Source organism: Vulpes vulpes, chromosome 12 (assembly GCF_048418805.1).
Source record: "Vulpes vulpes isolate BD-2025 chromosome 12, VulVul3, whole genome shotgun sequence".
Classification (NCBI taxonomy): Eukaryota; Metazoa; Chordata; class Mammalia; order Carnivora; family Canidae; genus Vulpes; species Vulpes vulpes.
Window position 1 is genome coordinate 37,601,966 of NC_132791.1, and position 26,904 is coordinate 37,628,869.

The 26,904-nt window shown below is 39.4% G+C and overlaps 1 protein-coding gene across 1 annotated transcript in view; it reads right to left on the reverse strand.

Annotated features, from left to right (window-relative positions):
- LOC112921937 (uncharacterized) overlaps positions 1–26,904 on the reverse strand; it is a 63,144-nt gene that overhangs the window by 13,533 nt on the left and 22,707 nt on the right. The window contains exons 3-5 of the mRNA XM_072731907.1: positions 16,449–16,561; positions 15,571–15,678; positions 12,326–12,460 (exon numbers count right to left, since the gene is read on the reverse strand). Coding sequence (XP_072588008.1) covers positions 12,331–12,460; positions 15,571–15,678; positions 16,449–16,561 — 351 coding nt within the window. The 3' untranslated portion in view covers positions 12,326–12,330. The remainder of the gene's footprint in view (positions 1–12,325; positions 12,461–15,570; positions 15,679–16,448; positions 16,562–26,904) is intronic.

Here is a 26,904-nt window from a genome sequence, read left to right on the forward strand (position 1 = left end):
GGTATAATCTGACAGCATCTCCATCCCCAAGCTGGTTGTTGTGATTATTTTGGGCCTAGATCTTGGATATACACCCTAAGCACCCATTTCCATCTTGTCTGTGCACTTCTGCCACCTAACATACCTCATCACCTCCCCATAGTCATACAATTAATCCTGCCACATGGTCCAACCCCTGTATACGTTTCAATTTGTCAGTAATAAGCTTGGGCCAAATCCTGACCCCAACCTACTCCCAGCAAGCATTGTTACTCACTATTGTTTTACCTGTAGCAAAAAGTAAGGATTTTCCTCTTTTCCACTGAGCCTGGAATTGGGCCGAAAATGCTTCTTAACACCATGTTCCAGGTGGCCCATCACAATCAATCAAAGTAGGCAGTTAAGAGAACACCTAATTGCCAACTTGACTCTCTTCTTTCACCTATGGATTATTCAGACATAAATTAGCTTAGCCTAATTTAACATGACATAGCCTTAGACTTCCCCAGGTTATGTCCCAGCTTAACAATTGGCACCTGGTAACTGATTGAAAGTTGTTAAATCACTCTTAATAAATATTCACTTTGATGAGTGTTGCATTGACCATAATGTTCAGAGATCTGCTACAGTTCCCTCAATTTGCTGGCACTTTAATGTCTCCATTATATCCACACTGTTCTTTCTGCCCAGAATACCTTTTCTGTCTCAGCTAGATGTATCTTTCTAAAAAGGAATCTGATCACATGCCTCAATTGCTTAAACACCTTGACTGGCTCCCTGTTTATTACAGGATAAAGTAAATATATCTGTCAGCACAACATAGAGGACCTTCTGTGAGCTGCTTCTGGCTTACCTCCTCATCTATCTCACATTAGACCCTTTCCTCTCTTACGCCCTACAATGTGTCCATGTCAAACCATCCTCAGTTTTCCAAAGTCATCATTCCTCTACACTTTTGTTCAAATTACTCCTACTTCATGGTCCTACTAATACCATCTACCTGGTAATGTCTACTCATATATTTCAAGACTCAGTTTAAGTATCACCTTCTCTTTGAAGAGTTTTATGATATGAAAAATAACTAATATAACTGATATCTCTTCTGAGTTTTGGGGAGACAAATATCCCTGCATCTCTCACATTTCTATTCATCCTGCCAGCAGAATGATTCCCGTTGTTTCAGACTACCTGTTCAAGGACATTTGAACAAACAGCCTTGGAAGACATAGTCTCTTCCTCCACAGCAGAGGGCAGATTTGTTTACTGTCCAGTATAATCAAGATAATGTCTCTCTCCAAGGCAAAGGGCAGGTAGGTTTAACGACCTTTATGAAAGATTCAGGTTCCCTATGCTCAGGGTTCCTCTCCTATAATTCAGTGTACCACATGTTCAGGTATCACCTGTTCCTGCGTGCATCACCTAGTAGGAACTGGCCCTTGGAGAATGGGCAGAAATGCCAACAATCTAGCTACCACTATTGTCATGAATAATGTATTCTTTGGTCTCTGATCAAGACAACTCATGTCTTCTGCCAACATCCATGAAATTGTGGCAGGCTAATGAGATAACAGAAAAAAATATATATCTATATTGGTCATTACCCTCAGGCTCTGACACAGACCTCCTAAAACCCTTGTAATTTCCTAAATGATAAGAGCACTGGGGGCATCTTTTTTATTAGAATAAAACGAGGGAACTCTGACTGGTCTCCTGGATGGCTTCTGGTCACCAGAAAGACCAAGTCATGATTAGAACCTTGAAGTTTTTAGCTTCACCCTCCTCCCCACCCCCCGCATTCTACTGATAGGGGTAAAGGGCTACTAATTGAGTTAATAATTGGTCATGCCTACATGAGAAAGCTTCCCATAAAATCCCAATAGTATGGGATTTGGGGAGCTTTCAGGTTGATGAACACATCCATACATCAGGAGATGATGTACCCCAACTCCATGGGGACAGAAGTTCCTATGCCTGGGATCCTCCCAGATTTTACCCTACATATCTCTTCATCTGGCTATTCATCTGTGTCTTTTATCATATCCTTTAATAAACTGGTACACTTAAGTAAGCATTTCCCTGAGTTTTGTGCACAATTCTAGCAAATAACCAAATCAAAGGCAGATGAGATCCTGGGGACCTCCAATTTATAGCCTGCAATCTCCTACTTGCAATTGGAATCTGAAGTGGGTGATGGTCTCATGGGACTGAGATCCCTCAACCTGTGGGATCTGGTGTCATAGCTGAGTTAAATTCTAGGATACCCATCTTGTGTCACAGAGAATTGCTAGCTGTGGGGAAAAATCCCATGCATCTGGTGTTAGAAGTGTTGTGTGAGAGAGCAGCAGTGTGAGATTAAAGGAGAAACACAGAAGGGAAGGACTGGGTATTTACCCAACTCATAGGGTAAAACCTCAGACCCTTCACAGTCCTTGACAGTGCTACACATGAACTCTGTAATACTTCTGGCAGAAAAATATCATTTTATTGTATTTATTAGACAACTACTGTGTAATAGATACTGCAATCTGACCCTGAGGATAGAAAGTTAAAAAGACATGCTCCTACATTCAAATACTTTATACTCCAGTGTAGAAACAGGACGCAATTAAAATTCTTCAAGATAATTTATAAGCTGGCATTTATGAAAACACAAAAGACAGAAAACATAAGCCTGTTGAAGAGTTGAAAGAAGACTTCAACGAGGTGGCAGAGATAAAGATTTGCCTCAGCAACAGGAGAAAGGGTATTACTGCCACATAGATGTAAATTCTAATCAACGAAAGTCTGAAATCTGTTCTAATTATCTCCTGGTGTATAGCAAAAGATCCTAAACTCAGTAGTGTAAATAATAACCATTTTGTTATGTTTGTTGGCCTGTGAAACAGGAATTCAGAGAGGAGAGCAAGAACAGCTTATCTCAGCTCCATGAGGTCTTGGGCTTCATCTAGAAACATTGCAGAAATCTATAAATGGTTATGAGTGGCTCAGATGCCAGAGGACTGGAGTCATCTGAAAGTTTCTTCACTCACGTTCTGGTGCTTGGGTCAGGATGACTCTAAGCCTGGGCTCAACTGGGACTATGGATAGGAGGATCACACATGACGTCTCCATGTGGGTCAAGAGTCCCACAATATGGGAAAGAAGCTTATCTAGAGAGGGAATAAGCTGCACAACTCTAATGATCTAGTTTTGGAAGCCACTTAAGCATCACTCTGCTATAATCCCTTGGTCAATGTAGTCATAAACTCACAATGTAGTCATATGGATTTAAGGGAATGAGACATATTTATCACATCGTAATTGGAGGAATTCCAAGTATCATGTGACCATATTTTAAAACCTCTAGAACATGTTTGGAGAATTATAAACAGTTCATTACTATCAATGGATAAAGTGCCACCAGGGGATGCGTCTGAACAAGTAGGCAAGGCTATATATTATGGAGGGCATTGTTGACCTTGTAACCTCTTAAAAAGAAACTCAGATTTTTGTGCTGTATGTGATTATGCTAATTATCAACATCACTATAGACAAAGAGAATCGTTAAAGGATTTTAAGTAGTAAAATGATTCAAGATTCTAGCACAAACGCTGGCACATGGCAAGCTTTGGGATAGATATTTTTGACTGCAAATAACAGAACATGCAATTCAACCTGGTTTAAAAAATAAAGGTAACTTACTGGTTCATGTAAGAAAATTCCCCGAGAAAGACCGTAGGCATGGCTTGAACTAATTTCTTCTCATTAGGGTTCTGGCTTCATTTCTCTGTGATTTTCTTGGTTCTGCCTCTCCCTGTATTTACTTTATCCTCAGATTGCATTTCCTCATGGAGTAAGTACAACTGTAATAATTCTAGGTCTCATATCTGCATGTTACACCATCTAGAGGGTAAAAGAACACCCTTGTTCTAACATCACAGGTAGAACTTCAGATTCCCTGTAATTGTTAGGATTGGGTCAAATATTGCTTAGGAATCAACCTATGTGTCAAAGGAGTAGAATGGCTCAGGTCACATGCTTCATCTGTAGAATCACATGGATCCCAATGTGGAAATAAGAGGCTTATGGAAAGGATAAAGATCAAAATGAGTATTGATGACTAAAGAACAAATGTACAAGTTGGCTGCTTTAAAAATTTGCTAGACAGACAAATAATTTCTAGCATTAATGATACTTGGTGACCAAATTTGATCTCTCTGGTACAAGTACGAAGGAGATGGGTGAGACAATACAACTAGAAGCAAGGATACTGCAACAGAAGTGATGTCCAGAAGAAGGGATAGAGAGTGAGGGAGTGAGTGGGTATGTGAGTGATTATGATGCCTTTGAACTTGTCCTTCCTGAAGATGTAAAACTGAGAATCTCTGGTATATGCTCTTCCTCCCTAATAATTTCTAAAATTTCTCATGACCTCAGCTCTCCTTCTAACACAGCTATACAATCCATTCTTATCCATCCTTTGGCTACCATTTTTCTTATGAAGACAATTCCCTCCAAGGTCACCAGCAAACTTTGGTTTGCCAAAGTCAGTGGGCATTTTATAGACTTGTTCTTATAGGACTGGCTGATGTATCTGAAACTATAAAACTACTAAAAGCTCTATAACCTGTATGTCTGCAGCACCACACTCTCAGGATTCTTAAAACTTTTTCTCTTTCTTTCTAGCTTCTTGGTCCTGGCCCAGAGCCTTAATTATGAGTGTTTTTCAGAGACTTTTCTTGGTTTTACTTCTTTTCTGACTCTAGCCCAGTACTGTCCAGGAGCCACTGACACATGTGGCTCTTGAGCATTTGAAATGTGCTAGTCCAAACTGAAATATGCTATAAGCAGAAAATATACTCCAAATTTCAAAGACTTAGTACAGAAAAAAAGTCTCTCATCATTTTTTTTTTACTGCATACGTACTGAAACGCTAACATTTTGTATATGTTGGGTTAAATAAAATATATTACCAACATTAATTTCAACTGTTTCTCTTTAGTTTTTTTATGTCATTAGTTCTTTTTTTAACTTCAGAATTTAAAATTTCATATGTATTTAAAAATACATTTCTACTGAAAGTGCTACTCTAGACTCTCTCTGGGTGGTCTCATTCAGGATCATAACTTCTCTCAAAACTATCTGAATCTAATTTCCTTTCTTCCTTGACTTTCGGACTCCTATGTTCACCTGCTGACTTGGTATTTCCATTTGGAGAACAGATAATAACAGCAGATATTTATATTTATGGATTTCTGTGTGCCAAGCATCATTCTAAATACATATATTAAGTCCTTTATAGTCTACTACAGCTTTGTGGGGGTAGGTATTATTATTATCTTCTCTTTTACAGATGAGGGAACTAAAAGCACAGAGAAGTTAAGAAATATGTCCAAGTCAACATATCTAGTAAGTAGTGAATACCAGACACAAGGCAATTCTGTCTCCAAGCCCATTCTCCCTATGCTATGCTAGAGAGCTCTAGATAGCCCTCATAAACCCCAAACTCCACCTATCTACATTTATGGGCCTTCTTGCCCTCTGCTTCTACTTCCAGTTGGGCTTGGCCAATGAGAGATCCCAATGGCAGCCGAGGGAGAGCCCAAAATGAGGTCAATGTTTAGCTTTCTTTCTTTATCTCCCTACAGGGCTGCAATGAACTAGATGCTTCCCTTGTTCCTTGATGGAGGCCACAGTTGACAGACAGCCCTATCTCAAGGTTCCAGTAGCTTTTCCTTCCAGGTCTTGGATTGGTCACAGCATTCCTTCTCCCACCCCACTATTAGTCCCAAGAGGCTACTTTATTCCTCGAGATCTTTACACCCTACCCATATCTTTGTAAGTAACTTAATTACTAAACCCTCCTCAAATTACTCAACCTAAGCATGATTCCTCTTTCCTGTGGGGACCCTGACCAAGTCATACATGTTCCTTTTTTGTACTCTGTAACTTTGTTTGTGGGACTCATAAATATCCAGTCATCTAAGCTAAAACCTGGGAGTCATATTCTGTTTTATCCTCCCCTCCCCCAGCTCCTATATCCAACCTTTACTAAGTCTTGCTTATTTTGCTTCCTAATGGTACTATCTTCTTTAGGCCTTCACCATCTCTCCCTGTATTAGGGTACCAAGCGCCCGATGAATCCTATTCAAACCTATCCTCAGTAGTACAGCCAAAGTGAACTCTCAAACACGAAAATTTCAGCAGGACCCCCACCCCTACCCTATCCTTGTTTGAAATGCTTCCATAGGGGCACCTTGGTGGCTTATTCAGTTAAACATCCAATCCTTGGTTTCAGCTCAGGCTGTTATCTCCTGGTCATGGGATCAAGCCCCCCACAGGGCTCTGGGCTCAGCATGGAGTCTGCTTCAAATTCTCTCTCCCTCCCCCTCCACTCACTCTCTCTCAAATAAATAAATTAAAAAAAATTTTTTTAAAGCTACTGAAATGCTTCCATTTCTCCATGCTTTCAACAAGCCCTGCTTCCTCTCTAAGACCACATCTCATCAGTGTTTGCCTGACAGTTCATCCTCCAAAAGCAACAGACTGTTAATGGTTCCAAGGTCACAGCACTAACACATTGTTTCTCATCTCTGTGCCTTCTCAGTTTGCCTATGCTTACCACCTCCACCACCACTCCTACCTACTGCCAGCATAGCCAACTCTTGCTCATCCTACACCATTCTGTCTAGAGTGAACTGAGGTAGTGCAAATAACATCACTTCATGCATGCATTCACATAACTTACTCTGGGTAAGGATTCTCTCTCAGTGCCATATGCATGCCACCCTACAGCACTTTACCACACTGTCTTTTCATGACAGCTTTGTATGTCATTTCCCCTTGAAGGAGGCAGAATCTGCCACCTCAAAATATGCTCTTGGCATAAGGATTACTTTGAGCTAAAGGCACTTGAAAAACAGCAGGTACAAGAAAGACATCTACCCTTTCTTCCTGAAAGCAAGAGATAAAGATCTCATATGAAAGATGTCCTCCCTATACCAAGAAGAAAGATACACTCTTACCAGAAGTGAGAAGCTGTGGCAGACAGAATTGTGTACAAAGAGATCTTATTAAAATACACTCTTCTTGGGACACTTGGGTGGCTCAGTTGGTTAAGCATCTGCCTTTGGCTCAGGTCAGAACCTCAGGGTCCTGAGATCGAGCCCTACTTTGGGATACCTGCTTAGTGGGGAGTCTGCTTCTCTCTCTCTGCCCCTCCCCCATCTTGTGCTCACAATGTCTCTCTCATTGTTTCTCAAATAAGTAAATAAAAATCATTAAAAAATAGACTCTTCTTTAGTTTTTCCCATATATTTTAGTTACTTTTCCACAACTGCCTCTCTTCGTTCAACCTAATAAATAGGCACTTTGGGGCAGCCCGGGTGGCTCAGCAGTTTAGCGCAGGCTTCAGCCCAGGGCCTGATCCTAGAGACCAGGAATTGAGTCTCAGATCGAGTCCCTGCATGGAGCCTGCTCCTTCCTCCGCCTATGTCTCTGCCTCTCTCTCTCATGAATAAATAAATGAAATCTTAAAAATAAATAAATAAATAGGCACTTTGGTCTTGCTATTTTTTTGGGTCTTCATTTCCTTATGAGAGCTCCTGTGTCACATAAAACTTACATTAAATTTATATGCTTTTTTCTTATTAACCAGTCTTGTGTTACAGAATTCTAGCTGAGAATCTAGGACAAGTAGAGGAGCCATTGTCCTTCCCTATCTTCCCAATCACCTTCACATCCCCAAGCCTAGCCCAGTGCCCAGCACCAAGTACATGCCCAATAAATGTTCTGTTGAATGAATACACATAAGATAAATATATCCGACCACAGAAAATGAAGTCACTAACAAAGGTATATAATTTTTATAATGTGAGTCCAGACTCAACTTTTACCTCAATTTTATGGCAATTCCAAGAAACTGTCCTTCTGAAACACCAAATTCACTATGTATTTCAAGTCCGAAACTCAGTTTTGTTGAGTACTTCAAACTGATATTTCTACACTGGGTACCTGTAGAGACATGCACTCTACCCTGTAAGAAATTTATATTTTTCTTCTAATCTTTTTCCCTAAATTGTGTTTTCTATGGGTAATCTCTTAGCTTTTCCCTGAGTGGTGTGCTTTTGTATGCAGGAATCCTTCCCTCAGTTTTTTTCCCTTATTTCTAAAAGTACCCCTTTATTTTTTCTTTTTCACTAAATTTGAAAACTTGTGGTGCTTGACCTGCTGCTTATCTTATTGACTGTATTCTATACTTTCAAAGGCACTTTATTCTGCTTTCCAAGATGGCTTTTTAAAGATTTATTTATTTGAGAGAGAGAGAGAGAGAGAGAGAGAGAGAGAGAGAGAAAGAAAGAAAGAAAGAAAGAAAGAAAGAAAGAAAGAGAAAGAGAAAGCATGTGCACATGAGCAGAGGGAAGGGCAAAGGGAAACTTGGAAGAAGTAGACTTTCTGCTTAGCAGGGAGCTTGACATGGAACTCAATCCCAGGACCCTGGGATTATGATCTGAGCTGAAATCAAGAGTCAGATGCTTAACTGACTAAGCTACCCAGGCGCCCCCCAAGATGGCATTTAACAAGCGGACTTGACCATCAGTCCTGGTATACAAATCACTGCAAAGGAAGGGATCATTTCTCTAGGTGACAGTTTTATAGCATTCTTTCTCTCTACTTCCACCCTAGACCTACCCACCCAAGGAAAACTGATCACTTCTTTTAAAAGTTTTAAACCAGAGAGACTGATTATTTTTCAGGGTTCCATCAAATGTCTGTTTTTTTGCATTTTCAAGTTACGTTTTTTTTTTCTTCCTTTTTCTATCTTAAGGGCCCTAAGTGAAAATTTACATGGAAGGAGAGAAGGGAGACGATGTATTTCAAAGTTACATTTTTTATATTCTTTACTAGCCAGTAATTAAAATGTATTCTATTTAAGCTATTCTTCCAGAATAAATCTCCTTTACAAAACTGCAAATTTTAAATGTTTTTTTTTTAAATAACAAAAATCCCACAAAGAAGATATGTACTATTCTTGGATTTTCACCTTCCCCCATGTCCTTCCTTACTTCACTGGTCTGTGGGTAATCAAATGTGCAGAAGCAGAGACAAACCCTAAAACAAGTGCTGTGTTTCATGTCCTACCCAGGCCCTTCAGTCTTCTTTTGGGTTAGATTCCAGCTAGTCCACTAAGCAATGGTAGCTACCAAGATCGTAGGCCAAATATAAATATACTCTTTCTTCAGGAAAAAAATCAATATTATTATTCTACCTTATTACATTTATGCTAGAAAATATCCCATAGAACTATTGACTTAAATAAAACACTTGACTGGCTTTTTTTTTTTTTTTGACTGGCTTTTTACAAGGAAATAACTTACTTATACACCTGTGAAGCTCTTGTTCCAGATACAAAACGCCTAAAGTGAATCTGATAACAAAAGCTTCAGATATCTTTCTTGGACTCCTTAGTCAAGCATAACTTAAGAGGGCCAACTCTATACTGACCAAATTATTTATCCTTTAGTTACACTGAGCTAAGTTTGTTACTGCTGTATTCCTGGAATTACAAATGTATGTAGCAGCAGGTTTGGCATCATGGGCTGGTGACCCATGCAGCTGCATAAGGACCCCCATTTGAAGAGCTCTATATGCTTATTTATGATCTGCTGTTGCTATCTTGAAATTCCTTTTCTTTTAAAGATTTATTCATTTATTTTAGAGAGAGACAGAAAAAGGGAGAGTGGGTGGAGGGGCAGAGGGAGAGAATCTTTAAGCTGACTCCCTGCTGAGTGTGAAGCCCCACTCCATCTCACAACCCACGAGATCATGACTTGAGCTGAAACCAAGAGTCAGGGGCTGAACCAACTAAGTCATCCAGGCACCCCTGAAATTCTTAATTTCTGAACAAGGCACCCTAGGTTTCATTTTGCACTGGACCCTACCAATGACGTAGCTAGTCTTGCTGGGAGGCAGGAACTATGAAGCACAATTTGGGGAAAAATAAGCTTAATCCTCTATACATTCTTTTCAGGGACTTAGGTCAACCACATTCCAGAAAACAAAAGGATTCCCTTTCATCATCTTGGTTATTTTCTTTACTTGGGTCATTTTATATGAAGATGAATACAGTATCCTAAGGACAGTAAGAGAGGATCAGAAAAAGGAATAATCAGGTAAACTTATTTTTTATATTACAGAAAATGATACAATTTTGGTGGGAATAATGCAGTTAGTGATTTTTTTAACTATAGATCTTGGGATCTTTTTAATCCATTTAAATACAATATAAGTCTAAGCCACTACAGAAACTTTTAGGGCAACAACTATGTAAGATTGCTTTCTTTTCAGTACTTAAATTTTGATAAAGGCTTAAATTTATTTAAATTTTAGGGAAAACTTTTTTTGGAAATTTGATACTGATGAATTCATTGATTTGGTTCTTAGGCCTGCTCTACTCTGAGAGGCAGTTGAACATAGTGTGAAAATCAAGGTCTTAAGAACAGATGGATTTCAAACCCAGCAGAATTTCCTTGCGCACATTCCTTAAAGACTCTGAACCTCAGTTTCCTCAACTTTAAAACTAAGTGACTAGGGGTGATTGGGTGACTTAATAGGTTAAGCATCCGACTCTTGATTTTGGCTCAGGTCATGATCTCAGGGTCATGAGAGCCAGCCCCACATAAGACTCTGGGGTCAGCAAGGATGCTCTTATGATGCTCTCTCTGCCCTTTCCCCTTCTTCTAAAAAACAAAAACAAAACAACAACAAAAACAACCCAAACCAAAAAAAAACTGATTGACTAAAACTCACCTCATAGGGTTGTTGGGGAAATTAAACAAGATAATGCATGTAAAATATGTGACCAAGTGCCAAAGTACCAGGATTTCAGTCTGCTGCTATTATTGTTATTATTGTTGCATTGTTATCAATATTATTCCTCTTTCCTCTTCTAGTGAAAGGCCTGTCTAAAATGACCTCATCCGGGGATCCCTGGGTGGCTCAGTGGTTTGGCGCCTGCCTTTGGTCCAGGGCATGATCCTGGAGTCCCAGGATCAAGTCCCACGTCAGGCTGCCGGCATGGAGCCTGCTTCTCCCTCCTCCTGTGCCTCTGCCTCTCTCTCTCTCTCTCTCTGTATATCATAAATAAATAAATAAATAAATAAATAAATAAATAAATAAATATTTAAAAATAAAATAAAATGACCTCATCCTTCTGTGAGCTTCTATAAAATATTTTACATCAGGGTGCTGCAATATCCTCATTTGTGAAATGGCTGTTAACCTAGTATATAGCACCTAGCAGGTACAGGTACTTAGTAAGCAATATCATAAAAGTTGGGTTGGGGTATAGGACTTTGGGAATGTGTGGCACATTATCAGGAAATGTACATACAACTCTTCCAAAGTAGCCCTCATCTCTTGCTTTAATGTGAATTGTATTTGACCTTTTAAAAAAAAAGTTGACTTCTCTGATCATGTATAAGAAATAACCAAAATACTTTTCAGTTCTCAAAGCATCTTCATGCATTATCTCATTTTATGAGGTCATGCGGCTGGAAAATGACAGAGGCTGGAATCCTGACTAAATTTTGTGATCTTGAGCAGCCCGGGTGGCTCAGTGGTTTAGCACCTCCTTCAGCCCAGGGCGTGATCCTGGAGACCTGGGATTGAGTCCCACGTCGGGCTCCCTGCATGGAGCCTCCTTCTCCCTCTGCCTGTGTCTCTGCCTCTCTCTCTCTCTCCCTCTGTCTCGCATGAATAAATAAACAAATCTTTAAAAAATAAATAAATAAAAATAAATTTTGTGATCTTTCTTCTTCATCACCTACTTATTCTATCAAATATTTGGAGACTTATTATAGTGCTGTCTTCAGGAAAATTGTGCAAGATTACCTATAATAGATAGCTAAAAGCACTCTCAAGTCAAGCATTGTTCAGTGCTTAGAAACTAAGCTCCCCTTCCCCCCCCCCCCCCCCCAGCTGGTATCCCTGTGTCATAAATTTGTCAAACTGGAGAGAACAGGATCTAGATTGTGAATACAGAGAGTCATACTCAGAGTCAGTAGGGACTTTGTGAAGATAAATGTTCTCAGTCCTATATTAAATCAGCTCTGAACTTATATAATGGTATTGGTTTAAGTTCTTAATTTTACAAAAGCCTTATTATGTCTTTTTTGCAAGCAACAAATAAGAGCAACCCATTTCCATGGTAAAAGCCCTTTTCTTATAAAAGGTTCCCCATGGTAGACAGTACTTGGGAGGGATTTGTCTAATCGCCTCAGTGTTCTCACTCCCTGTTCCAGTAACATACATTTGGCCCCAGCCTGCTACTCGCGACATGAAACCCCATGCTCCAGTCCAAACTCACCTTCTTCAGGTGACAATCAGGCAGGGCCTGAGAACTCTCAGAGGGCTGCATTCCCTTAGGCTGCAATGGATATCAATTATCCATTGATAATGGATAAGGGCGTCCTCATCACATCCTTTCTGTCTCCAACAGGGCCTATGAGGTATGGGACACATTTCAAGACAACACTCCATATTATTTTCTTGGCAGTCAGCTGGGGAAAATTAACTCTTCTCTTCAAGCCACAGATTATGAGAAATGGCTGAGCGAATTCTCATCACAGGTTTAGTTACAGCTCCTCTTTCTTGCATGCTAAGCCTTGGCACAATTTGTAGAAGGGTGGTAATAAACATAAGTCAGTCATGTGAAAATCATTGCTGCCTAGGTTATAAAACTTTTGGATTTTATCCAAAAGTTTAATTCTCTAACTGGCCCCTCTAGAAGCTTCCATATGGGATTTTTAAAAAATATAATTATAGAAATAGAGTTTTGACCTCCTCTAGCATAAATGAAACAAGAAAGATATTATACTTTCCTTTTTTAAATCTTACTGCCAACAAGCTCTGAGATACCATGAGAACAATAGCAACTCTGTGGTTAGCATATTTGCCTCCTCCTTTCCTTTGTTCCTCTTTTCCAGTTTATCATCTTTTAAAGTTGGTTCAAGTAGTTTTTGAGAAAGGTAAAAATAAAAATGAACCATCACATATGTATGCAAGGAAGGTTTAGAATTTTCCAAAGGTTTTCAAAAACACCTTCAGAAAGAAAAGTATTCCAAATATCTTGCAGTATACTTGGGGAATAAAGAGGTAGACTAAATCTGTCTCATCCTCAAATCCATAGCCTAGAGTTGTGGTTCTCCAGAATTTTGTTTCAGTAGGTCTGGGAAAAGGCCTGGATATTTGCATCTCTAACAAGTTCCTAAGTGATACTGATGCTGCTGATCAGTGACCAAAATTTGAGAACTATTGACCTGAAGCAACTTCTCATCCTGTAAGAGAGACACATAAGTAAAGAAAATATTTATATAAAGTCTACTCAAATAAAGAGACAAAATAAAAGAGAATAGAAGGTAGATACCAAGGTGTAACACAAATATTGTAGAAAATAAAAGTTCAAAAGCCTAGGGAAGCCAGAGGCCTGGAATAGCCTGCAAGGCTTTGGAAAAGGAGATGAGCTTGAGATGAAAACCAGGTGGGGAAGGCAGGTCAGGTAGCAGGGGCAGATCTGAACAGTCAGGAAGCAGAAATGTTTACAGTGTGTCTAATGAATGGTGCCCACAAAATGTACTATCCAAAGAGCTCAGTCAACATTTGTTGACTAAATGAAGAATAAAGAGGCTTGATTGGTAGAAGCAACAATTTTCCTCCAAGTAACAGTGGGAGGATCATGGAGATATGATCAAGGAAGGACTGAATTATGATGAGTTTTGAATATGAAATCAAGAGGTTTTAGTTTTTTTAAGCAAAGAGAATTCACTGACATGTTAGGTTGATTTGAGTAAGTAAAATTTTCAGAACCTAGTATAATGATATTATATATATATATATATATATATATATATATATATATATATATATGTCAGTAGGTAGGTATTATATATATTAATACTAATAATTACCAGGGCACTTGGCTGGCTCAGTGGGTAGACATGGAACTCTTGATTTGGGGGTTATAAGTCAAGCCCCATACTAAGTGTGGAGATTACTTAAAAATAAAATCTTTAGGGTATCCTGGGTGGCTCAGTGTTTAACGCTGCCTTCAGCCCAGGGTGTCATCCTGGAGACCCCAGATCGAGTCCCACATCAGGCTCCCTGCATGGAGCCTGCTTCTCCCTCTGCCTGCGTCTCTGCCTCTCTCTCTCTCTCTCTGTCTCTCATGAATAAATAAATAAAATCTTTTAAAAAAATCTTTAAAAATATTAGTAGTTAGTTAATATTAATATATAGTATTGATTGTGTTATTGATTATAATAACTAATTAATATTAATATTACTGATTTCTTGTGGCCCCTCTGCCCATAAATTAATGCAAAGGAAGAGAGACAGTTCAAGCGAGGCATTAAAAGGAACAGGTCTTAGACTGGTATATGAAGAGGAGTAAAGAAAACCAATATGAGTCCATATTTTCAAGCCTGGGTGAGAAGAAAGATAAAATCACTAATATAAGGAAATATGGAGTAAGAGAGAGGTTTGGGAAGAGATGATGAGTTCTGTTTTAAAGCAAGATACCAGAAATGGGGTGGGGGTTGGGGGTTGGTGTCCAATAGTCAGTAGAAATGCCACCTTTGGTTTGGTAAGAACCCAGGGCTGGAAGTGTGGAGACATTCTCATGGAGGTAACACTCTAGTCATAAGAAAGGAGGTAGTAACCCCCATGCCAGCCTTTCCTCCCTGACCCCCCTCAGTCCTGTGCATCTCTCTCAAGTTCTGACAGCTCTGGCAAGTCACAGCTGAAAGCCCTGCCTTAGCCCTATGTCCTGGGCTGTCACGAAGCCATACCTCAGTCACAAAAAGCCACACGTGTGGACTCCTCTGGCTCCAGCCTGGGTCCAGAGGCCAAAGGGCTTTGACAGAGTTCCCAGGGCTTGGAACTTAGCAGCCAGATCCTACAAGCAACTCTGGCAGGCCTCAGCCAGTGGCAGTGGACAGGACAGCAGCAAAGCCCTTTTTCACCACACCCTGGGGGCAAGTTCTGCCAAGAGAGGGAAAGATCAGGCCAGGGCTGGGGCCCAGACAGGCAACCAGCTCCTGCTAGATTCTGAATGCAAGTTGAAGGCAAATCAGAAGATATTATTCCAACAACCAAGGAAAGCAGGAATGTCAAGGCAGGGATGGTGTGAGGTACTGAGGATAGTTCAGGAATAAGAATCCTCACAGGCCCTCTGGTGAAGAGGAAAGACTGAAGAGAATCCAGGGGAGGTGAGAATGAAGAGTTCCTTCAAGTTTAGAGAAGAGGTAGAAAAGAGAGGAACATGAAAGCTAGAGGCAGTTTTTTTTTTTTTTTTTTGAGAACAGTAGGATTTGGTAAACTGGAGGCTCTAGGGAACAGCCAAGGGGATTCATTTGTCACCAGAACAAGAGAACTAAGATTACACCATGACTTAGAGTGAAGAGGAAGAAAACAGAGTCTTTAGAAGACTTACAAAGTGAAATAAAGGAAAAATGAGTATTCCTTCTATCTTTGAGTTGAAGATGACTTAGCACATCTACATGTGTGACAGATCACCACAGACAATTGTGCTACTGACTCAGAATCAGCATATACCTATGTACAATTAGCATTCCAGGTGTTGACACATTCAGCCAGTTTGGAGAACTGGTACAGTGGATGTGGAACAGGCACTCTGATCCAGGGAGCTGTTTGGTCTTCCTGCTGCAAGAACAGAGAAGCGTGGGAGTGAATAGAACCATGGGGCCTTGTGGGACCAAGGTCATAAGTTGCATGATAAAAAATGGAAAGCAGAATTTTGAAGGTCTAGCATGTTTACAGATGCGGGATCTGGAAAGTAGCAAGGAAGCCCTGATCATTAAGTCCCAAGGTAATTTAGCAGTAAGATCAAGAGGAGGAGATTGGACACAACAAAATTTACACTTTGAAATTACACTTTGAAAAGGGCCTGAAAATAGAGAAGACTGATTTGCTACTTAAATCCATATACCTGTGAAAATTTCCTGAGTGCCCACTATGTGCTAAGTACAATGTGAGTAGTTTTACAGTCATAATTTTAATCTTAATGGAGATAGCATAAGGCAGGCAATATCACCATTTTCCTGGGAGCAGCTTAAGCTCTGAAAAGTCAAACAACCTTGTCCAAGTTTCTAATCCAAACCTTCTTTCTGTGATGTGGTCCTGTCACCACAGAATATTCTGCATTCCTCTTGCTATTCCTGAAAACCACGCTAGTGGAGACAGCCTGCCTGATAACCTTAACTCCACTTCTGCAGCTTGCAGGCCTCGAGGAACACCAAGGTTGATCATAAGGAAGGAACGATGCAATTTTCACGCTTTCTTTTATGACAAAAGGATATAGTGCTTATTCCATTGAAATAAAGGAGCAATTAAACAAATTCATGGGTTACAGTCTTGCTTTCCTTCTATACTAAGAAATATGGGAAAAACAAAAGCAGACTTTGAACTCTCACCATGTTCTGTAAAGACATATTACTTTAAAGTCAGAATGAGTCAGCCAAAGAGAGGTCATTCTCAGCTTTTCCTGAAGCTCTGTTTTCTCAAGCATACTCCCAAATATTGGATCCTGAAAAAAAAAAAAAAAGGTTTATGATGTCCAAAGTAAACCAGCCAGAGGCAAGAGTAGCACTCAAATGTCTTTTTAATCATTACTTCTTTTCCTCCCACTTCTCAGCATGTACACCTAACTGCCAACCCACCAGGTGGTTGTGACAAGCAATTCAATAACTTCAATAAATGTAAGGACATCAATATCGCCAATGTATTAAAATACCTAATTGTTACCCAAATGAGCAGGACATCACAATGAAATCCTGAAAATAATACTTTTAATTTTTAAATTTCTTTTTGGAATATACATATATGTGTATAAAAGTATATGTGCAATATGTGTATGTGGATATCCAAACACACACACACACACAAACTTTTTTTTCAGTTCTAACATAGAACTAATGAGCTATGAAAATGCTAGAAACATAAAGTTACTTTTCCAACTTCAGAGGCAGTAGCAGTGGCCAGGAAGAAAAGAGAGGATCTCTGTCAAGTCTGGGTGTGACCCCAGGTTTCTGTGTTCTGTAAGGACCAGAACAAAGGTGTGCAGAGGGCCAGGCAGCCTTGGTTGTGTTGGCAGTCGAAGTTCAACATGCCCTGTTTTCATCTTCCTTGGATAGGACCAGAGTGCCAGGTGTGATTTTTTGGTTCTCTGCCCAGGTTTGCAGGAATTGCAAGTGGTGCCAGTCACATTCAGTCACGGCCAGAAAGAGCATCCTGATCGTGAGCATATTGTACTGAGTCAGAGGAGGCCCCAGGCAGGCACAGAGAGTTCCAGGCACTCTTTCAGGGATAACATAGAATATCTTTAGGATTCAAAGGAAAAAGTCTTCATGAGGATTGACCCTGGCAAAGAATAAAACTATGATTTTTTTTGTACTTCAATTGCAAGTGTCTTTTTCATAATGCAAAATCCCATGAACATTCTTTGCCCTTCCGTTTTTGCACTGGTAGCCGTTAACATGGAAAACTGGACTAGTTAATTGATCTTATGACTTCTTGAAGCACTATCATTTCCTTAAGGGAAAAAATTAAAGGAAACCAATGTTGTGCAGACTATCCCATTGCTAACGATGTTGCTGTTGAAAAAATTGACTGATCCTTCCTAAAATGGGTACTCGTTCATTCAAAAACATTTCTCCTGTTTTAAGTCTTTGGGCAATTAAGAAAAACAACAGTAACCCATATTAAAATGATTAAGTATGAGGATGTTTGCTATTATAGAGACAATGCTTCAGAACTAAATAAATGTAAAAGTGAAACCTTTACTCACTGCGAAAGAGTAACCGTGATGTTTTCATTTTGAAAATATATTCTACAAATGAACTTCTCAAAATATATTCTTTAAGTCCTCAAGAATGTATGACTATGGAAAAAAAATAATTACCTCTTCAACTTGAGGGGAGAAAAATCGTTGGAACAGTTTAGGCAATGCCTATCCAAAAAAAAAAAAGTTTCTTGGACCACAGTTCATTCTCTAAACCTTCAAAAGCCTATCATTTATCATTAATTTTGAAATAAAACAGGAAATACCTGTACTAAGAGAACCTTTGAAAACAAGCAGAATAATTGGCAAGGAATATTTGGGGAGGCACTGACAATAATGTAATGCCTGGATTAGTCTTGCAAAAAAACATGAAACTGTAGCTGGGAGGCATATGTAGCTAAAGATTCAGCATTCCAATGCTGAGCATTGTAACTCAGTTCTCTTGATATTCTGACATATTCTTTAACAAGAAGCACATGGAAGATGTTCCCAGAAGCCAACTGCAGAGGTCCTGTGTGAATCAAACTTCTGCTGGGACAGAGCTCACAGATAGAACTGGCATAAAGCAGTTTAAGTGCTGTGTTGCTGGGTAGTTTTTGGCAATGAGGAAAAACACTTCTAAACCATATTATGTGTAGAGTGTCTGGGTGGCTTCAGTTGGCTGAGCGTCAGACTCTTCATTTCGGCTCAGGTCATGATCTCAGGGGTGGTGAAATCCAGCCCGATGTTGGGCTCCACCTGCTTAAGATTCTCTCTCTCTGCCCCTCCCCCCACACAAAGACAAAAACATGTTATGTGTGAATGTGTGTACATGGGTGTGTATGTATGTAATCCTAGCCAGCTTCATTCAAAAAAGAACTCTGAGATAGCTGAATTTGCCTTTTAACCTGGCTTCATTCTTACATTACAAACATCAGTCTTTGGGAAATAAAAGTTTATAGGATTATTATTGTAATATCCATCTAAAATGCCCACACTTGGGATCCCTGGGTGGCGCAGCAGTTTAGCGCCTGCCTTTGGCCCAGGGCACGATCCTGGAGACCCGGGATCGAATCCCATGTCGGGCTCCTGGTGCATGGAGCCTGTTTCTCCCTCTGCCTATGTCTCTGCCTCTCTCTCTCTCTCTCTCTGTGTGACTATCATAAATAAATTAAAAAAATTAAAAAAATAAATAAATAAAATGCCCACACTTCCTTTTCCCCAAATAGACCTTGGAATTTCCTACCTTGTGTCTTTTTTTTTTTTTTAAGTAAGCTGTGCACCCAACATTGGGCTCAAACTCATGACTGGGGGATCAAGAGTCACATGCTCTACTCATTGAGTCAGCCAAGTGCCCCCTCCCTCAACCTGTGTATCTTAACTTAGAATACTTTCCAAAGTTCCTTCAAATGGTACATCTTCCAATATTTGCAACTAAATATGATCTCCTTCATTCTGTATTTTCACCTTTTTTTAAAAAAATATTTTTATTTATTCATTAGAGACACACAGAGAGAGAGAGAGAGGCAGAGACACAGGCAGAGGGAGAAGCAGGCTCCATGCAGGAAGCCCAAGTGGGAATCGATCCCAGGACTCGATCCCGGGACTCCAGGACCACGCCCCGGGCCAAAGGCAGGTGCTAAACCACTGAGCCACCCAGGGATCCCCCTATTCTCTCCTTTCTTATGACACATTTTACTTGACCTTGAATTAAGCCTATTAAGTACACGTGTATTCTTCACCTGTTTCCCTCTGCCTTCATTGATACAAACACCAGATAGTAAATTTTTTGGAGGAAAATGCATTCTTCTCATCTCTATAACACTGCTTAGTACAGAGACTTCTGCAAATAGCTGGCACTCAAAAAATGTTTGATGTAAATTTTCCTGAGTTGAATTTCTGAACTTTTTAATAATGTTTATTGGAATGAGAGAATTCACTGTTGATGGTTCTTTGGATCTATTCAGAAATGTTTTTTCTCAAAAGCATTTCATGTATTTACTTTTTCTCTTTTTGTTTCCATATTAGTTACTGCATCTCTTTCTTCCCTACATTCCTCTCTTCCTTCTTACTTCCAATAGTAATTGAATACCAATTTTCAGGAGTTAAATAACACAAAGAGAAATAAGAAAATCTAGACCAAAATTTAGAATTTAATAGTTCTGACAAAGCTATAAATCATATTCTAAATTAAGGCAGAGACTAATCTTATATATTACCTTAACAAAAGATACTTAAAAGTATTATCCTCCTCCACAAAAAATCCTAAGTAATCAAACTTTAAATTAATTCCAAGTTTTTCCTTAAACCATGGAGGTCCTTTCCATGCCATTGATTTTTCCATCAGGAAATAAAACCATTCAAAATAGAACAATGGCTAATCCTAAACTACATTTGAGAAAACAGACTGGGAGAAAGGTAGTTCTGTCCTAACCCTCACCCGCTTCCCACAGCCTCAGTGCCTAGCATTGAAAAGACAAATTGCCCAACCATTCTAATCTGCCTCAAAGATTAAGAGAAAGTTATTGTTTTGTTCACAAATATTTATTGAACACCTACTGCATACCAGGTGTTCTAGGTGCTAAATTTAATGAAAGAGAATAAAAAGCTTTTTAACCCAAAATGAGTATAACATGTTCTACCTATGAAGGAAGTCAGCTTAATCCATAGCAGTGGGGAAATAGGGTTGCCAGATAAAAATACGAGATGCCCACTGAAATCTGAAGTTTAGATAAACAATGAATACATTTTTGTGTAACACATGTTTATGTAGTATCTGGGATATACTTACACTAAAAATCATTTATTGTTTAACTGAAATTCAGATTTCACAGGGTATCCTGTATTTTTATTTGCTAAATCTGGAGACCTTACTGGGAAAGGACTGGCAGAAGAATTCTGCAGAAGCTGGTTGGGGCTGGAAGAATGAAATCCAGGATAAATGGCCCTAAGAGTAGCAGGCTGGCACAGGGAGGATAAGGCTTTAAGTACACATAAATAATACATAGCAAGGGCAGGAGAATTGAGAAGTAGGAGCTGATTATTTTGCATAATGAAATTATATATTATTATGGGGCCAATACTGAGTAAGTTAAAAGACAAGAAGGGACACCTGGCTGACTCAGTTGTTGGAGTGTGCGACTCTTGATCTTGTAAAGAGTCGTTGTAAGTTTGAGCCCCATATTGAGTGTATAGAATACTTAAAAATAAAATCTTAAAAAAAAAGGAAAGGAAAAGAATTTGGGTAAGGTAGTAGAAGGCTGGAACCTAGGCAAAAAAATCCCAATTTTAGTTGTTCAATACTTCTGTGATAATTATTCCTCTTCATCTTCCCAAATCTATGGCAAAGTCTGCTGCAAATACACATTTATGTGTCTGTAAAAAGAGGAAGAATGTATTAAACAGTAATGCTCACTTCAGTCTTCAGCACTTTAATTCTTTGAGGTTCTAGCCATATAGTTTTATTGCAGACAGGGAGAGGTAAACTAGGCCAATACTTTTTGTTTTAGTTCTACTTTGTTCCTGGTACCCAGCTGAAGCTATAGGATGCTTGGCCTTGTGGAGATGGCTAAGAGAGCTCCTCATCCAGAGGCAGGGAATCTGTGTCAGCTCTTGTCAAGAGTCCTAGGGCAACCCACGTGTTTGCAATAAGTACCCAGAAGAAAGCTACCCTTCACTTCCTAGAAGCCAGTAAAGTTCTGCCAAACTTCATGTCTGTGGATCTTATTCCAGGGGCATGTAGAAATCATTTTATATTGACTGTTTCCAAGGGTTGAAGCCAGGAACTGGTGCTTCCATGCATTATCAGATGACAGATTCCTAAAAACCATCACAAAAAGATGAGCCATATCTGCCCAGCCCTTTTTTGATTAGGTCTCTAAAGAAGGAAAGAATGGGAAAAAAAGTGATGTTTAAGAATTCTCTGCATATTTTATCTATAGTGTACCATTTCTCTTATATACAATTATACATAACTGCATAACTGTACTGATCTGTCTATCTCCTATAGTTAAATATAGATAATTGAGATATGACAGTATGTAACTGGTTTCTTAACTGCCTATAGCTAAACACACCTAGTTAGATAAAGTAGACCTAAGGGATAGCAGGGCTTTCTCATTTTTTATTACTGCATACAGAGTAAAAGCACAAAGGTATACAGGTCTAAGAATACTTGGCTAAGCAGATTCATGCAGTATATATTAAGTGTCTACTATGACTCAGTCATTATCTGGACATAAAGACATTAGAACAATAAGCAGGGTCCCTGCCCTCAATAATGGGTAATGAAGTAAAAAGCGCATATTGAAGGGTTCCATTCTCCAGATTACACAATGCTGGGGTTATTCTTTCAAAAGAAAGGTCTAGATGTCAGAATCTGCTATGGTCTGCTTGGAAAAAAAAAGAAAGGAAGGAAGGAAGGAAGGAAAGAAAAGAAAAGAAAAAAAGAAAAGAAAAGAAAAGAAAAAGGAAAAGAAAAGAAAAGGAAAGGAAAGAAAAGAAAAAAGAATCCTTAACAAATGTTGTATAGATTAACTGTATTGCTCAGGGGATAGAATCTATGTCTTATTATCAGGGCTGGCCATACTATTAATGGGCAGATACCTGCCTACACGATAACACTTTGAGAAGGTATGTATGGTCCTTGATGGCAAATCATTTTCCATTACTTGCTTGACTTGGAAGACCACAACTTACTGACAAGTTAAGACCTGGAGCTAATATTGGGCATTATCACTCTTAGCAGGATGGCAGAAAGAAGGCCTAAGCAAATGGATTAGAGGATCAAAAATTGAAACGGAATCAGGGAGGCTTTGCTGGGCTGGCCCTGCAAGTAGGAGTCAACCTGGCCATCCCAAATCAGGAGTGAAGAAAAATGACTACTTTAGGGTTAATGCTATTGAAAGTCTCTGCTAATCCTGAGAATGTACCCAATCCCCTGGCATGTCAAGGAAAAGAAATCTTGAAGAATAGATTGTGAAGCTTTCTTCATAATTCAGAAGTTATTGATTTGAACATGGTTTTTTTTATACCATAGGGATGGAAAATTGGCACGAGGTCCATTGAGAATGGCAATGTGCAGGCTTTCTCCCAGACTGCCAAGCACATCAAGTACTATTTCAGGCTCCCCAAACCCACCACATCTTTTGGTTTTCCCTGTTTGAACTCAGCTCTTATCAGGAGCCCTGTCATGAAGATCCACTAACTGGAAATGATAACTCCATCCTCCCAATTCCCTTTGTTGACCTCTTTTATTGCATTTACTGTACTTTATGGTGAGTTATTATTTGTGTGCTCCTTATTTCTCTTACTAGATGGAAAATTGTTGGCAGGAAAATGTGGTGGTTAAGGACATACGCAAGTCAGACATATCTAGAAGAGCCCCACCCAGGCCACTTAATAACTGTGTGACCTCAAAGCAATAACCAAGTTCTCTAAGCCTTGATTTCTTCCTCTAAAAATGGGTATTGAATAGTATGTGAAATATCAATAGTACCATACACGGAATATAGCACTCACGAGCATTAGCTAGTTTCTTTTTTTTTTTTTAATTTTTTTTATTACTTATTTATGATAGTCACAGAGAGAGAGAGAGGCAGAGACACAGGCAGAGGGAGAAGCAGGCTCCATGCACCGGGAGCCCGACGTGGGACTCGATCCCGGGTCTCCAGGATCGCGCCCTGGGCCAAAGGCAGGCGCCGAACCGCTGCGCCACCCAGGGATCCCAGCTCGTTTCTTTAGATCCTTTTCCTTTGTTAGTTAATATAATAATTTCAGTCTCAAGAAACCAGTGTTCTTAAAGCCATTTTCCTGAAGAGAGTCCTGCATTGTAAAAGTTACATAAACTTTCTCAAGGTTACATTGCTGATTGGTAGAAGAATCTGAATTTGAACCCAAATTGTGTCCAGGCCACCTCCTTTTCTAGGACAGTAAGGAACCTCTATTTGCTCACTATAGTCACAGTCACAATAACTGACTTATACGTGGGGTTTTTTTTAATGACTTTATTTATTTATTTATTTATTTGAGAGATAGAAAGTGAGTTGGGGGGGGGGGAGAGGGAGAGAATCTCAAGCTGACTCTGTGCTAAGTCCAGAGCTTGATTCAGGGATTGGCATCATGACCCTAAGATCAGGACCCTGAGATCACGGCCTGAGCAGAAACCAAGAGTCAGATGTTTAACTGACTGAGCCAGAGGTGGCCCTATACTGTGAGGTTTTAATGACAACTTTTGTGTCTTCCCACCTGCCTCCCGTGAAACAAATAGACTCCATCCGGTAGAGATGGACCTTGGTTCAAGTATCCCTGTGTTCATCACAGAAGTAGAATTTAGTAGGCATTCAATGCTTTATAACTTGAAAATTGAGAATAAATACTATTTTTAGTTCTGAGCACTGATTTGTTAATATAAGAAAATGTTGAAATTAGTCTCATACCAAAATATTTCACTGATGCCACAACGCTGAAATTCCTAAATACCGTAAAGTTTAAGAAGGAAATAATTAAATTACACTTTCTGAAAAGTACATAATAGTTCCTAAAATCTATTTCTCTGTATGTTGAGAATCAAAGTCAGAGAACATTTAATTTAATTTTGTGGACATTTTCCCCAAAGAGGTTCAGATGATGATGATGACACTAAATCCTGCTAAAAATCTCTTCAGTTTAGTTATTCTTGCATTAAAAAAGGCAGGCAATGGAGATTTTAAAACACTTAAATAACATTCTAATGCAAAACTGAGTTTTTTTAAATGAGCTACTTTGTAAAAAAAATGCATATAGTTCCTTTTTATCATTCCACTTTTTTTTTTAGATTTATTTATTTATTTATTAGAGAGAGAGAGAGAGAGAGAGAGAGAGAGAGAGAGGGGCAGAGGGAGAAGCAGGCTCCATGCAGGGAGCCCAACGCGGGACTCAATCCTGGGTCTCCAGGATCATGCCCCCCGCTGAAGGTGGCGCTAAACTTCTAAGCCACCAGGGCTGCCCTTATCATTCTTCTTTATTCCTCTACAAATTCTATCACAAACATAAAATGGTAATTTACTGTTTTTTTTTAAGAAAGTATTTCACCAAAGAGAATTAAAATAACAATCACTTTTAATTGTTTTCTGCTCAGACACTGACCATACTTCCTAAATTAGTTTATACCATTATAGAAAATATTTTAGCTCTGAAATATTGAAATAGTCTCTATTCCACATATTTTAAAACTTCTCTTAGTTGGTCCCAGGTATTCATTTCAGTGGAGTTTTTCTTTGGTCACTCAATAATTCAACCAACATTTACTGAGTGTCAATTACATGCTAGGCACTGTGCTCAGTGCTGAGGGACACAAGGCTGAAAACACATTCCCTACACTCAACAATCTCTCAGCAGACATTTAATGAATAATTTTATTTTCCTGTTAGAGTAAAATAAGCAGATACAAATTCCTCTAAGCATCATTAAGTAACCTCTATTTTAAGTATGTCTTTCTTGATGTAAGACTCCACTATTTAATGCACTCAATGCTCTGTTGAAGATTTTTAACCCGAATCTGATGTTTTATTAGTTTCACCTCAAGCTACATTTGCTGATACCAAGGAAAGGTTTTGGTCATTTATTCATCTGATAAATATTTAACTGTCACTGTTTATGAGGCAACATGTTCATTTCTCTGCAGGCTAAAACCCACCAGCAAGTGGATGCAGAAATTTAACGGAAAAGGTAGGTGCTTGAGCTGGGACTTTGGGTAAGTAGAAAGGAGAACATATTTTCCAGTTACTGGCACTTGTATCAGGGTTAATGAGGATGATGCTCATTTAACTGGATGAGTATTTCCTCTGCTTGAGGGATTTGCCAGCCACCATGCCAGGTATTTATTACTAAATAGTTTTTTATCCAGAACCTTTCCTGCTTCCTAACCCTGAAAATACATTTAAATGACCAAGAGTATTCTATATCCACCTTCTTCAAAGATTCTAGACAGCTTCCATCAGGTTCTAGCTTCTTGCCTCTGGTCCTTTTTGAGTCAGGAATAGTTACCAAAATAATAACAGGGGCTGGCATGGGGTGTAGATAAAAATGACTCATGTTCAATATTATTCAAGTCTTTGATAATTTCACTTATATAACACAGAGTGTATTTGATTTTTTTTTTAAAATTAAAAATCAAAAGCATATATAACCACACTCTCTGGGCGCCTGGGTGGCTCAGAGATTGAGCAGCTGCCTTCGGCTCAGGTCGTGATCCCGCAGTCCTAGGATCGAGTCCCACATTGGGCTCCCCGCAGAAGCCTGCTTCTCCCTCTGCCTGTGTCTCTCTCTATCTCTCATGAATAAGTAAATAAAATCTTTTTTTAAAAAAACAAACAAACGCCCATTCTCTGGAGCAAAAGGCAGTTTCCAGCTCCCATAAGGGCTTTCCAAGTATTAACACCCAAAGATGGAGGAAAAGTAAAAGAAGCCAGGGAGAGGGACAGCTTTTCGTTAAAAAAAAAAAAAAAAAAAAAAAAAAAGATTTATTTATTCATGAGAGACACAGAGAGAGGCAGAGACACAGGTAGAGGGAGAAGCAGGCTTCCTGAGGGGAGCCCGATGATGTGAGACTTGATCCCAAGACTCTGGGATCGCGCCCTGAGCTGAAGGCAGATGCTCAACCACTGGGCCACCCAGGTGCCCCAGGGACAGCTTTTCTAATTTAGATTTCTCTACATTCCCACCCCCAGCTTTTCTTTGCTAAATTGCTCTTTCTCTCTACACTTATTCTACATTACATCCTGCCATTCTCCCCGAGAGGCACTGAGTGTAACTTCTTTAGCTGGAAGGTGGTGATGGGAAGCCAGTTGTGAGGTAAAAGGGAGTCGTTAAAAACTGATTATGGAAATCAAGCTCTGGGAGGTTCAGTTACCGGTCAGTGTCACTGTTTGTCCGCAGAAGCACCAGAACTCCAGTGTTCTCCTGCAAGTCTGAGGTTGTCATACGGTTGCCTTGGCGGGGTTTAATGGCTCAGGTCTTGTCAGTCTTAGACATTAAAGTCAGTTGTGAGGGGGCTGATCACAGGTTTTCTGGAGACAAATTTTATCTACAAGATGAGCATTTCTTTGAGTCCTGAGAGAACCTGCACCCTT